The following is a 14,886-nucleotide window of genomic DNA, read 5'->3' on the forward strand; positions in this document are numbered from 1 at the left end:
AAGTCACTCCGGGTTCCTGGCCCACCCGTAAAGGCACAGCCACCTGTTCTCCGCCCGCGTCATCGTCTGGGGCCATCTCCTCTCCGCTCTGGGGACCTCCACCTCAACAACTCATCCACCCTGTCCCTAACACCCCCCAACGAATCTATACGGATGTTTGAAGCGTACTACTAGCTTTGAGCTATTCTGCGATTTGCGCTTGCATTCTCGCTTCGGTCGCTGGCAACCGCGGCGGCTCAGACCAGGGCCCAGCCACCCCTGCGCAATATGCGGTCGGCATCCGCATTCCTTCTCTCGGTAATCGCTCTCGTCTGCTGCTCTGTCTCGATAGCAGCCTGGAGCGATGTCTACGATGTGAATCTCGTTCCCCGATCTCCTTATCCGCTTCTCGATGACCGGCCCCCCGAGTGTCCGCCCTGCTTCAACTGCCAGCTCGACTCCTACAACTGTACCCACTTTGCGCCCTGCAACAAGTACAACGGCAAATGCTCTTGTCCTCCGGGCTTTGGAGGAGACGACTGCTCAACTCCCGTGTGTGGTTCTCTAGCCGATGGCGAGAACCGCCCGACACGCAACGGTGACACCTGTAGCTGCAAAGATGGCTGGACCGGTATCAACTGCAATGTCTGCGAAACGGACAATGCCTGCAATGCGATGATGCCTGAAGGCGAGGGCGGCAGATGCTACAAACAAGGTGTCACCATCAAGGAGAACTTCCAGATGTGTGATGTAACAAATCGAAAGATCTTGGACCAGCTTGATGGCCGGAAACCTCAAGTGACCTTCTCTTGTAAGGATGAGGATAAGACCTGCAACTTCCAATTTTGGGTCGGCCAGAAAGAATCATTCTACTGTGGCCTGGATACATGCGAGTGGGGCATGGAGAGCGATTACGATAAGAACACGACTCACTACAAGTGCGAGAATGCCCATTGTAGCTGCATCCAGGACCGGTTCCTGTGCGGCGAAAATGGATCCATTGATCTCAGTGTCTTCCTTGATCAAGTCATCAAAGGTCCGGCCACTTTTTCCACTCAATCGACCGCGAAAGGCACCAAGAGTGTCTTCTCAGAACCCGAAATGAACAACCTTATCAGTGGCGTCTTCGGTGACCCAAGCATCTTCTTGACCTGCAACTCAGGAGAGTGTCTATACAAGACCGATGTACCAGGCTACGAGCGGCCGATTAAACAGATTAACACTCCTCTGATTGCAGGCGTGATCGCCGGTTGTTCGCTCTTCGTTGTCGCCGTGATCTTGCTCGTTTGGTATCTGTCCCGCCGTGCTGCTCGCCGAGGCTATCTCCGGCTGTCTCTGTCCGATGATTCCGATGACGAATCGGCTAAGCTTCTGGCTGAGCATCGGCCTGCGGCACTTCACTGGGACAATGTGTCCTACTACTTGAACGGCAAAGAGATCCTCTCTGGAATTCATGGTGCTTCGGGACCAGGACAGATCACTGCGATCATGGGTGCATCTGGTGCAGGCAAGACCACTTTCCTGGACCTCCTAGCGCGGAAGAACAAGCGTGGCGCTGTTCACGGCAACTTCTATGTGAATGGCGAAAAGTTGGACGACAGCGAATTCAAGAGCATGGTGGGCTTCGTTGACCAAGAAGACACGATGCTGCCAACCTTGACCGTTCACGAGACCATTTTGACCAGTGCTCTTCTCAGACTTCCGCGGGATATGAGCCGAGCAGCCAAGGAACAGAAAGTTCTAGAGGTTGAAAAGCAGCTTGGAATCTACCACATTCGAGATCAATTGATCGGCTCGGAAGAAGGCAAGGGTCGTGGTATCTCTGGTGGTGAGAAACGCCGTGTTGGTATTGCTTGCGAGCTGGTCACCAGCCCCAGCATTCTTTTCCTGGATGAGCCTACCAGTGGATTGGTATGATAGAAAACAAGACGAGTTTACTCTATTCCTGAAACTAACGGTATTTCTAGGATGCATACAACGCGTTCAATGTGGTCGAATGCCTGGTTACCCTTGCCAAGACATACAATCGCACCGTCATCTTCACCATTCATCAACCGCGCTCCAACATCGTTGCTCTCTTTGACCGACTCATCCTTCTTGCGGGTGGTCGCACAGTCTATTCCGGTCCTTTCTCGACATGCCAACAGTACTTTGATCATATTGGATATTCATGCCCTCCGGGATTCAATATTGCAGACTACCTCGTGGATCTCACGATGCACGCGAGTGTAGCCACTTCTTATTCTGACGAAATTGAATCTGCTGTAGATCGACACAATGGTCCGTCCAAGACTGCTTCGAGTAGCCTCCGAGCGGTCAAATCCGTCACGAGTGCTTCCAATGTGAGCATTGAGGACACCTCGAGTATAGCACCAGAACCAACGAGAAGACCAAAGAACAACCGGCGTGTATCAGTCAAGCAGCAACAAGATCGTCAGCTTTACTCCCGACGCAAGGATCAAGAACAGCAACGTCCCTTTACACCCAAGACCGACGAGGAAGATGCTACGCTTGATGTGGCGGAGAACACCCAGCAATGGCTTCGGTTGCATCGCCAACAAGGCAATGTTCCCCCACAGATTCTCGACGATCCTGACCAGCTGCCTCCTCCAGCACCTGGCCAGACTGATCTCGATATCCTGGTGGCCAGCTACGCTAGCTCAGACGTCTTCCGCTCAGTTCAAGATGAAATCTTGACTGCTGTCCAGACCGCACATAATGCGAATGGCTCCACCAACTCGCATCTGACGAACGGGTCAGGGTCAGGACAGACGAGCTATGCTCGAGTCAGTCTGGCTCGGCAGTTCCTCATCCTGTCGCAACGCACATGGCGCAACCTCTACCGTAACCCGATGCTGATGCTCACACACTATGCTATTGCCATTCTGCTGGCCGTTCTTTCCGGATATCTCTTCTATGGGTTGACGGATGATATCAAGGGCTTCCAGAATCGATTGGGTCTTTTCTTCTTTATCCTGGCCCTGTTCGGCTTCAGCACTCTCACGAGTTTGACGGTCTTCTCCACTGAGCGACTGTTGTTCGTCCGCGAGCGAGCCAACGGCTACTACCATCCGGTCACATACTTTGCCGCCAAGGTTGTATTTGATATCGTGCCGCTCCGGCTCATCCCGCCCATCATCATGGGTATTATTGTCTACCCTATGACTGGATTGATCCCTGCATGGCCCGAGTTCCTCCGCTTCATGCTGGTTCTGGTCCTGTTTAACCTCGCCGCTGCTTGCATCTGCTTGTTTGTCGGAATTATCTTCCGGGATGGTGGCGTGGCAAACCTGATTGGCAGTCTTGTCATGCTTTTCAGCTTGCTCTTTGCTGGTCTTTTGCTGAATCACGATGCGATTCCCGCGTCTGCCTTGTGGTTGCAAAGCGTAAGTCTACTCCCCCAACGCTCAGGTTATCCACTCAAGGCTTCGTTTACTAATCTCTCTCTAGCTGTCAATCTTCCATTATGGCTTCGAAGCCCTGATTGTCAACGAGGTCACCTTCCTCACTTTGATCGACCACAAGTATGGCTTGGACATCGAAGTCCCCGGAGCCTCGATCCTGAGCGCATTCGGCTTCAACACGCTTGCTTTCTGGCACGATGTGATTGGCCTCGCTGTGTTTTCCGGGGCCTTTATCATCATTGCATACGGAGCGATGCACTTCCTGCTTATCGAGAAGCGATAAGTCTGCTCGGCCCCTTCCTAGCATGGATAGGGAATTTTTGTTTTACTTGTTGGCACTTTTCAATTTTGAGTTTTGCAGTCCATTCTTTATCCTGGTTTGAATGGCGTTGTCTTTTTTTTGTTTCATGTGAATGGTTCTTAGTTCTAGAACGCACTGGGGAAGCCACCTTGTATGAAAGCACATGTGCCAAGGCAGGCCGCCCAAGAGTGATCCACGAGTACAGCTCGAGTGATATGTATATAGAGACCATGCTCCACGACCATCTATACGATATGGGAAACAGTGTCCTGTGTAGACCAGAGATTTATGACTATGATTATGAATAGGTGTTCACATACTTTTGGGCTAATCATCAGCAGCCATCTGGAATGCAGAGCACGTGTTCGACGTCATCCTTTTGCGACTCAAAATCCGCAACCTTTTTGCTTTTTTGCTTTCTCCGCCTGATCAGTGTCTTATGCCTGATCCACTCTAAATCAGAAAGATCCAGTTCTAACTGCTGTTCTCTTGATCAAACCCCATTTCTTCCGTTGTATATACACTGTACAGTGCCCACCTTCCTCGCTGGCGGATGACGCGCTAACTTTCCGCAGTACTACCAAGTGGACGTAGTTCTGCTCTCCACCGCCCGACCCGTTCAGGTTGGCGAGGTTCGCTAACTAGACTCCCCCCCCCCCCCCCAACCTCCCCCAAGAGCTCTCCTCCACTTCGTTGCGCCCGCTCCCTCCTATTCCTCTCCGTCAACACCAACTGTGTCATTACGCAGGCCCTAATTTGTGAGTCAAACTCCAGAGCTCTCCTCCTTTTTCCATCATCAAAGAGTCTTCACGATTCCTCCGTCTTCCTTGGGGCCTCGGACCCCACAAAACCCATCTCCAATTCCGGCCTCGCGGTCCGCACCACAGCTTGAAACCTTCCCTCCCCCCAAACCCGCATCTCCACCTCTCCTTAACAATCACCACTGAGCTGACCATCTGGAAACGCTTCTTCCAGTCATTGACCCCTAGCTCATCTCTCTGGAGGAGTCGATACCTTGCCCATCATGTCCGGCGAAGCGTGGCTTTACCTGTTGGCAGTGTTGATCAATGCGGTCAACCTGTTCCTCCAGGTTTTCTTCACCATCATGTACAGCGATCTCGAGTGGTGAGTCTCTTGCTCCTGAATACGCCCAGTCTCAAGCCCCAGAAAGCCGTGCCGTTGATCTCTGGAGCAAAGCTAATTCGCGCCTCCCCTTTTCCTTACGCAGTGACTACATCAACCCCATCGACCTCTGCAACCGCCTGAACGCCTACATCATCCCCGAGGCCGCTGTTCACGCTTTCCTGACCTTCCTCTTCGTTATCAATGGCTACTGGCTTGCGATCTTCCTCAACTTGCCTCTCCTGGCTTTCAATGCGAAGAAGTACGTCCCGCCCAACCCTCTCCGATCCCGGCCTCCGCATTCCCAATTCCGGCAACAAATGACTGATCTGATGATATTTTCTCTGGTACTATAGGATCTACGACAACCAGCACCTGTTGGATGCGACCGAGATTTTCCGCAAGCTGAATGTACACAAGAAGGTTGGTTTTCCACGGTCCCCCAGACCTTCACAAACATCTGCGATGAGCTTCGTATCTGACCCATCCGCGTGTGCCATCTATAGGAATCGTTCATCAAGCTGGGCTTCCACCTCTTGATGTTCTTCTTCTACCTGTACAGCATGATCGTCGCCCTCATCCGCGACGAAGGCCATTGACTTCGCGAAAAGGCCGAACATGCAATGCGCCATGGCCCTCCCAACTAGCTCAAGGACGCCGTTACACTCCCCCAATTGCTCTTCGGGAACTATGCATTATCTATTCTCGATCAGTTGCTTGCTTCTCCGGCTTATACTTATCGGGTACGACTGCATCTTCCACGGGGCAGCCGCCATGTCTTATATCGCGGTGTCTCGTTCACCTAGCTTGGGCTGTCCTGGGTTGATGGATACGAATTGATGGGTTCACGTGTGAGGATCTTGGTATCCTTGATTTTAGATTGGCTGGTGATTGGATGCGGCGGGTGTGTAATAGAGATTATCTTCGGGATGTTTCTGCGACGGGGTGTGTGGGTTTTGGTCGACTCTGGGTGGTTTTGTTAGAAGAGGCCTACGAAATCTCTTCTGACTAGTTGCTCAGAATCGCTTCTTATGTTTTTCTTCCCTTACTGTCTTTTCTATGTTGATCTTTGCCATGTCTTTCGGCTTGTGAGCTGTATATATCTCCCATGCGGTTTGGCAATGAAGAGCGTACGATACCCAGGTCTTTTCTTCCAATATCTCGTAAAAGATTAAACAAGAGTTGAGATCGAAATTGCGTCAAATGAAAATATACAGGCAGATCTCTACAATATTTAGAAGACTTCTGCGGGGTGAGGAGTATCGATGCGGACCTGCGAGAGGTTTGCCGCGACGGGCGAGTTCAGCTCTGCACTTCTTCACTTCGCGGGTCTCTCGACGCCCGTAAAATTCCCATCCCCCCAACTGCCAAACCACCCTCCACCCCATCCCAACGCTCTCTCGCAGTCGTGGGTGTTAATTCAAAAAAGTGTTTTCTCTTGACATATTCAAATATGGCGTCTCTATTGGGCGCAGCCTACGACTCGAGCGACGATGACGCCACCGTGCACAACCCTTCAGTAACGACTGCATCTAAGATCGTTGCTGCACCAGAGGTCAATACAGAGGTTTGGTCCCCTATATGCCGCCCTGGCTCCCTTCCCTACCTTGACCGTTACCACTCGCTCCGTCTTAGAACGACCAGATAAGACTAACTGCCCTACAGGACCAAGCGCACTTGCAAATGACCCTCGCTAACACCTCGTCGCAAGCCCTCACCTATAACGCCACATACGATGATCTCACGCGGCCCTCGCAGGGTCCCGCAAACCCTTTCAAGCCAGCAGGTCCCGGCAACGGGGTCAAGCGGAAGAATGTTCCGACTGGATTCGCAGAGGAAGCGGCCATCAGCGAGTCGACGTTCGCCGCTCAACATCGCACGTTCCAGAGCCTGGGATATACGCGCAACCCAACCTTGCCGGACCAGTTCGTTGGAAATATGGACAATGTCGCGCAATTCGGAGGAAGGGATGTCGTGCAGATGAAGCCTACAAAGGAGGCGTCTGCGGCATGGCGAGCTAAGCGACAAAAGAAAGGTGACACCAGTATCGTGGAAGGAGATGGCGCATATCTAGGGCCTTGGGCGAAATACGAGAATGAACAGCAATATGAGGAAATTGAGGTCGGATCGGGAGAAGAGCGCGAGCTTGCCAGTGATGAGGAGTGGGCGGAGGAGGACGAGACTTTGGCTCCTGCGGCGCCCATGCCGGCTATGAGCAAGGAAGCCACCGAGTACCAGGGCGATACGTCGAAAGTCGAGACTACCGAGTTTCATGGCTCCGAGCAGTTCGACTACCAGGGACGGACGTATATGCATGTCCCCCAGGATCTGGATATCGACCTGCGCAAGGAGGTGGGCAGTACCAAGAACTATGTGCCCAAGAAGCTGGTGCAAACCTGGAAGTCTCACACCAAGCCTATTACTTCGCTTCGGTTCTTCCCTACATCTGGTCACTTACTGCTTTCTTCTGCGGCGGACGGAAAGGCTAAGATCTGGGATGTGTATCACTCTCGGGAACTGCTCCGCACTTTCTCTGGTCATTCCAAGGCCATTACCGACACGGATTTCGACCCGACTGGAAAGACTTTCCTGACCGGTTCCTACGATCGTCAAATCAAGCTCTGGGATACGGAATACGGAAAATGTCTGGGGCGCTTCTCCACTGGCAAGACGCCCCACGTCGTCCGCTTCAACCCTGGTGTCGAGCACGCGCATGAGTTCCTGGCTGGTATGTCGGACAAGAAGATTGTTCAATTCGACACACGGTCCGGCGAGTTGGTCCAAGAATACGACCACCACTTGGCAGCCATCAACACCATCACGTTCGTCGATGACAACCGACGCTTCATCTCGACATCTGACGACAAGTCGCTACGTGCTTGGGAGTACGGTATCCCCGTTCCTATCAAGTTCATCGCCGAGCCATACATGTTCGCTCTCACACGAGCCACGCCCCACCCCAACGGCAAGTACGTCGCCTTCCAGTCCGGTGACAACCAGATCGTGGTCTACGGCGCTACAGACAAGTTCCGACAGAACCGCAAGAAGAGCTTCCGCGGCCACAACAATGCCGGATACGGAATTGATATCAAAATCTCGCCTGATGGTCAATTCCTCGTTTCCGGTGACAGCGGCGGCTACGTTTGCTTCTGGGACTGGAAGACTGGCAAGATGTATCATAAGATTTTGGCGGGTGGAAAGGAGGGCGGCGCTATTACCTGTCTGGACTGGCATCCGCAGGAGACGAGTAAGGTTGTTACGGGTGGTCTGGAGGGCGTTATCAAGTACTGGGATTAGGTCACGCATGCTTGCGGGTTTGTGGATATATATATAGGCCGTTTTTTTCAGGCGTTAGAGATGAATACTCTGGTACCAGTGATCTATGGCAACCTCTTGTATTACTTGGTCAAAAACTCGAATCTTTATGTCGCAACAAGGATATCCAAAATGTGATTTATACATTAATCAAACAAACAAGATGGGAGAGTTTCTTTCAAGATGCAAAACTCGAAATTTTCAAAATGCAGCGCTTCGGATCTTTTTCATCATATCTCCCCCAACCCTTCCTTTTATGAGCACGCTACCAGACGCTAGATAGATACCGCAGCGACGCACGGAAGAAACGCACCGGGGAAAAGTACCGTGGGCATTTCCACATCAATATCGATACAGCACCAATGCCGGCGACCAGTGCCGCACTTATGCCAAGACCAAGTAATTCGCTTTGCCTGGCCACAGCCCGAACAACCTCTGAATACCGCTGATTGCTGAAACTCACCCGAGCATACTGTGTCCTCCATCCCAGAGACGGGAGATGTCGGTCAAGAGTTTCCTCAACAGTTTTGCGTAGCTTGTAAAGCGGGGACTTGACACCCCACCGCATCTCGACATAGTTCTCCTTTGATAGATCGTTAATGGCATAGGTATCCTCGCAGCGCTGATCGGTGTAGGCCTGGAAAGCAGCTTGACGTCTCACGCTCCGGGTGTAGACACTAACGTCTGGATCGTAGACGCCATGTTTATCGAGATGTTCGAAGAGGACGCGGACATCTTCAAGGCCAGCGTTAAGTCCTTGTCCGTAGAATGGGAGCACGGCGTGTGCCGAGTCACCGATTATAGCCACGCTGGAGCTAAAGTGATGCGGCTTGCACTTGATGCTGATCAATGGTAGATGAGGGTTCACAACGAATTGCTCGCTCAGCGCCTCCGGCTCAATAAGTTCAGGACACACGCCCGGGAAGTGCAGATCAAAGAACGCATGCAGATCCTGCGGCGAGTTCTCCAACGCCGTATAGTGTACCGACGGCGAAAATAATGTACAAGTAAAGGATTTATCAGCCGACGGCAAGGCGATGAACATGAACTCGCGGCCCGGCCAGATGTGCAAGTGATTCGGCGAAATGCGGAAATTTCCATCCTCGGAGGGTGGAATCCGGAACTCGCACCAGAGCGTGTCGACGTACTCTTGCTGGTAGTCGACACGGGCGAATTTCATCATGTGGAATCGAGTGGCGGAGTGTGCGCCGTCAGCACCGATGAGATAGTCGTATGATACTTCAATTTCCGGGACACGACCGGCTACACCTAGGTTATCTGGCTGGGGGGTCTCGCCGGGGATGCGTCGCTCGAACCAGGCTTTGTTTGTACGGAAGTCCGCGCCGGTGAGCTTGTGGTTGAAGAAGAGCTTGACATTGGGAGTGCGCTCGAGCTCGTCGAGTAGCGCATTGTTCAATGTGCTGCGATCGACTGCATTGATGGCCTGGATTGAATTGTTAGCCAATTGAGTTATCAAATTTAGGCTGATGCGCGGCGGCATGTAGATGCAGGTAAAGATGTGACAAATGTCGGGTCTCCATATGTCAGATATGTTGACCTCTAAGATCCTTACCTGACCATGAACATCATAAGCTTGAGCAGCTTCCCACAGCTGTCCTCGGTCTCTGCCGTGGATCATCCGCCCATGCATGGGGATAGTCTCGCGGAGGACATTTTCGATCAAGCCAGACCGTTGCGATTGCCGAAGAGAGGTGATTCCGCGCTCTGAAATGGCCAAGTTGATCGACTTGGTAAAGTTAAGCGGCACGGTGGTGGGATCGCGGAGATCTACGGATGCACGAAAATTATTATTTGACTTTTGCCTTCGGGAACTTTCGCAACGCGGTGAATTGAATGGGTCCCAAGGGATTTGTGGATGTCGGGAATCGTTTTGAGATCAAATCAAGCCATTCCCAGACATTGTGTTTCGAATGGTGTAGGGGATCGATCTTGTGCGACGTATGGAAGTGGCATGGTATAAAATTTTACTCATTGTCCGGAGGTCATTGCACCGCAGGACGGTGCATGCATCTTCCAGGCATTGATCGGTTTTATCTCTCTGTGCTTTCTTTCTTGGTCGCGTGGGGAGATGGAAGGAGAATAACAGTCAAATCAAGTAGAATTCGAACATACCTCCACGCAATTCGTATACTTCAACTTCATCGCCTCGGGATGCAGCGTACAACGCTGCCAGCGCTCCCACGGGGCCGGCACCCACCACCACCACTTTTTGCCTGGGAGTCGCAGCGGCCATGGTGCACACACTGGATGAGGACAGAATCGAGAGACTGAGATCTCAACATGAAAAGAGACCCTTTCCCCGGATGACTCGATTAGACTCTGTCACGTGAACCGACATCGGCCTTTGCCTAATTGGGAAATCTTTCCAAAAGGATCGACCGGGAGTTTGCTGAGTAATCGGTCTGGAAATTAACCGCGATGATGCCATATTTTCTGCCTTGCTGCCTTGCTGCCTTGCTGCCCTGGTTCTCGCTGCCTTGTGGCCTGGATTTCCAACTGGGATCGCCTACCCACGCTAGTCCTGTTCGGGCCTAGTCAGTACCTGCTCGCCCGAGGCCGCGGGGACTTGAATTTCTTTTTTTGGGAACTCTTCCTAGTGCAAGCACCAGAGTCGATATTCGTGAAACTATCCGGTTAGAAGGTCATTCGCAGAGTCAATATCACCATGGCCGCCGTCGCAACTCGGAAATGTATTGGCGTGGACTGCGCCAAGGATGCAGGCACGCTCCAATGTCCTACCTGCCTCAAGATGGGCACCGACAGTTTCTTCTGCTCGCAAGACTGTTTCAAGCGGAGTTGGGTAAGTATTATGGAGGCAGGCTGCCTTTGAGACAGGGACTACGCGCTACAGTCCTATTACCTAGGGAAATATGCCATGGCTGACCACGTACTGCGGTATCTAGAACGAGCACAAGACCATCCATAAAAAGAGTAATATCCTCACCAACCTCTTTCCTCCGAAGGTAGTTTCTGAACCTGATCCAGCTACCGGTCACTTTAACCCATTCCCGTCGTTCCAATTCACCGGCTCCCTCCGACCCCTCTACCCACTGTCGCCCATGCGCACCGTTCCTCAGTCCATCCCCCACCCCGACTACGCCAATGGCGGTATCCCAATCTCCGAGCAGAAGCTATGGGGCCAGCATAAGATTAAGATCCTGAACAAGGAGGAGCAGGAGGGCATGCGTGTAGTCTGCCGTCTGGCTCGTGAGGTCTTGGATATTGCGGCTCGTGCATTGAAGCCCGGCGTGACCACCGACTATATTGATGAGGTTGTTCACAAGGCTTGTGTTGAACGCGAGGTAAGATATCTTCCATGGAATTTGTGTCAGGTCACGAACTAATCTGCGACTCTTCTTCCTCTCTAGTCATATCCCTCGCCACTGAACTACATGCACTTCCCTAAGTCTGTCTGTACATCGGTCAACGAGACTATCTGCCACGGTATCCCCGATCAAAGGCCCTTGGAGGATGGCGACATTGTCAACATTGATGTCACCCTATACCACAAGGGTTTCCACGGTGATATCAACGAAACCTACTATGTCGGCGACAAGGCCCTCGCCAACCCCGATGCCGTCCGTGTTGTCGAGACTGCCCGCGAGTGTCTGGAGAAGTCGATCGAGCTAGTCAAGCCTGGCATGCTCTTCCGCGACCCCGGAAATGTGATTGAGAAGCACGCCAAGTCCCACAACTGCAGCGTCGTGAAGACCTATTGCGGTCACGGCATTAACCAACTCTTCCACTGTGCTCCTAACGTCCCCCACTACAGCAAGAACAAGGCTGTCGGCACTGCCAAACCCGGCATGTGCTTCACCATTGAGCCTATGATTAACATTGGTACTCACCGTGACCGTACATGGCCTGACGACTGGACCAGCACGACTGCCGATGGCTCCCTGTCGGCCCAGTTTGAGCACACCATGTTGGTGACGGAGGATGGTGTGGAAGTTCTGACGGCTCGACTCCCTGACTCTCCAGGTGGTCCCGTCCCTATTCCTGTGGCGGAGAATGGAAACTAAGTGTATCTCTTGGGATTTTGCATCTATGTTCAGATACCTATGCCTATCTTGAAGCAAAATTTAACGACCTGTCAATGCCCATACCTCTCAATCTGACTTGTGATGCTGTATAGATTAAAGTCAAACTGGTGTAGAGACATTGTTACTATGTATCATTCAACTTTGGAGGGCTTTGACGTCTTCAAATGGGTGAGTTCGGCTCTATAAAACCCAATGTGGGGCCACTGCGAAACGTCTCAGAACACGCAACGAATCGAGTCATGTAGTGCAAGATGGTACAACTAGTGGATCGAACTTGATATAGATGCTTGGAGAATTATTACATTGTATGGACCTTAAGGGATGCCTCTAATGTCAGAGAGTGCCCGACGCAGACAATGTACTTCCCTAGAGTGCAAGTTGGCGAAGCTTTCTGTATTCAGATCGATCTCGAGCTTCAAGCATGTCCATCATAGTCGAGGCGGGTCTCCCACTTCCTGCAAGGGCACACAAGGGCTACTGGCATAATTTCAGCTTGGGAGTTGATTCGTTAAAATGGTTAAGGCTCTCGAGCTCGACCAACAGTGCCCGCATAGGGTGAAGTTTAGATGGCCCTTGGATGAAAATATTCGATGTAGATGTGAAATTTCAAGCTGGAGACATGTCACTGGCATATCAATCTCTGTTTCTTCTTAACGCTCGTGTTTAAATCTGTAGGATTCTAGGGAAATGGGGGTATGACTATGTACAACGACAACTTCGATGTCAAGCTCATGTGGGGCTCACTCCAGAGATCGATCTATAGCTCTCATAGTCTCACAACGCCAAACCTGCAGATAATATGCATGAAATGAAGTAAAGTCGATCTCTACTCCACACAAACTACAAGTTTATCACGAAAAATAGCTATCCAGGGTCAGTCAATTGCAGTTTGATATGTCTCCACAGCCTCAAAAGCAATGCCGATTTTCTCGGCTGTCATGACAGCCCCACCTAGTGGCTCGCCTTACTCCACATGAGCACCACATTATTCTCACTCAGTTCTTCTCTCCCTTCTTCACTCTTCTTTTTTGTTTTTGATAGTTGTTCCTTTCTTATCAGTGAGGAAGACTTGTTCTCGATACCTTTGTCCCACAATCATCTGGCGGGACATATATCATATCCAATCCAATAGTTGCTTCTCGTGAACCGGGAATCCCCCACATCAAGAATGGCCAACCAGCTTCACAGCGCACCGCCCTTCCGGGCTGAGCACATGGGCTCGCTGCTGCGTCCTGATAACCTGCTCGAGATTCGCGCTAAGATCCGTGACAGTGGTATTTCTGATGAAGCTGCTGGCCTGCCCGCCGTTGAGAAGGTGGCGGTTAAGGATGTTGTTCAGCTCCAGCGGGACCTTGGTTTCAAGGCTGTCTCCTCCGGCGAGTTCAACCGGACCCGTTTCTGGGGTCTGATGTGGGATGAGTTCCAAGGTATGTTCATTTAGAGTTTCATTGGCGCATTGCTTATACTGACTGAAAATTCAGGAACCATCCGTCTCCAGGACGCCGAGGCCGCCATGTTCAGACTGTACCACCCTGATGTGGTCAGCCTGATTGAGAAGGACCGTAAGGTCATGCCCGGTGACTCGGTCATTGCCGGCTCCAAGCTCTCTTGGAGTGCCGAGAAGTCTGCGTCCAATCTGCACGAGCTGAAGCTTGTCCAGGCATCGTTGCCCGAGAGTGAGTGGGGCAACATCAAGCTCACCATGATCACTCCCGCCTGGTTCCACATGCGGTACAAGCAGGGCAAGGCGTACACTCCTGAAGCCTATGCCAACGACGAGGAATACTTTGCTGGCGTCGCCCAGGTGTACCAAGCCGAATTGGACGCTCTATACAAGGCCGGTCTGCGCAATGTCCAGTTTGATGACCCCGGCATGGCATACTTCTGCTCCAAGTCCTTCCGTCAGGGCTGGGAGGAGGATAAGGACAACATCGGCACGGTGGACGATCTGTTCGACGCCTACGTCAAGCTGTACAACGACTGCCTGGCCAAGATCCCCGCCGATATGCACACGGGTATCCACCTGTGCCGTGGTAACTTCATCGGCGGCCGCCACTTCGCCGAGGGCTCATACGACATCATCGCCAAGAAGCTGTTCGAGAACCTCAATGTCAACACTTTCTACCTTGAGTACGACACCGAGCGTGCCGGTGGCTTCGAGCCTCTCAAGTTCCTGCCCAATAACAAGAACGTTGTGGTCGGAGTCATCAGCACCAAGCTGCGTGAGCTAGAGGACAAGGAGGCCATGAAGGAGCGTATCTACAAGGCTGCAGACTTCGTTGCTTCTGGTAGCGGTGAGACTCGCGAGGAGGCGCTCAAGCGTATCTGCGTCAGCCCCCAGTGTGGCTTCAGCACCCACGAGAGCGGATACCCTCTGAGCCTTGAGGATGAGAAGAAGAAGCTGGGTCTGGTTCGGCAAATTGCCGATGAGATCTGGGGAGAGGCATAAATGTGTGGATTGACAATCTCGCACGGTGCCTTGTAATGGTTTCTCGAATTTCAACAGCGACGAGAAACTCTGATGATGTGACACGACGACATGTATTTTCTTTCAACAGTTCGCACCCAGTTTTGGAATATCCTTGGGGTTTAGCATGTACATACCTATATATGCCTAGGTAATTGGGGAGTAGTGGGGTGCTTCATTGGTCAGGCGCTTGAATATGAATTTGCTTTGATGCTTTTCATGGAATGATTGAGT

The 14,886-nt window shown here is 51.8% G+C and overlaps 6 protein-coding genes across 6 annotated transcripts; 5 read left to right on the forward strand and 1 right to left on the reverse strand.

Moving 5' to 3' along the window:
- Window positions 1–267: 267 nt before the first annotated feature.
- On the forward strand, window positions 268–3,666 carry N7458_010157 (putative ATP-dependent permease ADP1; the record flags this gene model as incomplete). The annotated part of the gene is made up of 3 exons (XM_056913539.1): window positions 268–1,890; window positions 1,947–3,365; window positions 3,430–3,666. The coding sequence occupies 3 exons, from the start codon at window positions 268–270 to the stop codon at window positions 3,664–3,666; spliced, it is 3,279 nt and encodes a 1,092-aa protein (XP_056762388.1).
- A 1,042-nt stretch (window positions 3,667–4,708) lies between these two features.
- Window positions 4,709–5,405, forward strand: N7458_010158 (cornichon family protein; the record flags this gene model as incomplete). The annotated part of the gene is made up of 4 exons (XM_056913540.1): window positions 4,709–4,809; window positions 4,913–5,068; window positions 5,163–5,229; window positions 5,313–5,405. The coding sequence occupies 4 exons, from the start codon at window positions 4,709–4,711 to the stop codon at window positions 5,403–5,405; spliced, it is 417 nt and encodes a 138-aa protein (XP_056762389.1).
- Window positions 5,406–6,259: 854 nt separating this feature from the next.
- On the forward strand, window positions 6,260–8,103 carry N7458_010159 (WD40 repeat domain-containing protein; the record flags this gene model as incomplete). The annotated part of the gene is made up of 2 exons (XM_056913541.1): window positions 6,260–6,373; window positions 6,472–8,103. 2 exons carry the CDS (start codon window positions 6,260–6,262, stop codon window positions 8,101–8,103), a joined length of 1,746 nt encoding a protein of 581 aa, XP_056762390.1.
- A 283-nt stretch (window positions 8,104–8,386) lies between these two features.
- Window positions 8,387–10,375, reverse strand: bna4 (kynurenine 3-monooxygenase; the record flags this gene model as incomplete). Its single annotated transcript, XM_056913542.1, has 3 exons — window positions 8,387–9,565; window positions 9,695–9,909; window positions 10,255–10,375. 3 exons carry the CDS (start codon window positions 10,373–10,375, stop codon window positions 8,387–8,389), a joined length of 1,515 nt encoding a protein of 504 aa, XP_056762391.1.
- Window positions 10,376–10,807: 432 nt separating this feature from the next.
- N7458_010161 (methionine aminopeptidase MAP1) lies at window positions 10,808–12,164 on the forward strand (the record flags this gene model as incomplete). The annotated part of the gene is made up of 3 exons (XM_056913543.1): window positions 10,808–10,942; window positions 11,046–11,444; window positions 11,511–12,164. The coding sequence occupies 3 exons, from the start codon at window positions 10,808–10,810 to the stop codon at window positions 12,162–12,164; spliced, it is 1,188 nt and encodes a 395-aa protein (XP_056762392.1).
- Window positions 12,165–13,353: 1,189 nt separating this feature from the next.
- On the forward strand, window positions 13,354–14,634 carry N7458_010162 (cobalamin-independent methionine synthase II family protein; the record flags this gene model as incomplete). The annotated part of the gene is made up of 2 exons (XM_056913544.1): window positions 13,354–13,612; window positions 13,667–14,634. The coding sequence occupies 2 exons, from the start codon at window positions 13,354–13,356 to the stop codon at window positions 14,632–14,634; spliced, it is 1,227 nt and encodes a 408-aa protein (XP_056762393.1).
- Window positions 14,635–14,886: the final 252 nt, after the last annotated feature.

The sequence above is a fragment of the Penicillium daleae genome (assembly GCF_028827525.1).
Source record: "Penicillium daleae strain IBT 16125 chromosome Unknown utg000008l_segment0_segment0, whole genome shotgun sequence".
In the NCBI taxonomy this organism is placed as follows: domain Eukaryota; kingdom Fungi; phylum Ascomycota; class Eurotiomycetes; order Eurotiales; family Aspergillaceae; genus Penicillium; species Penicillium daleae.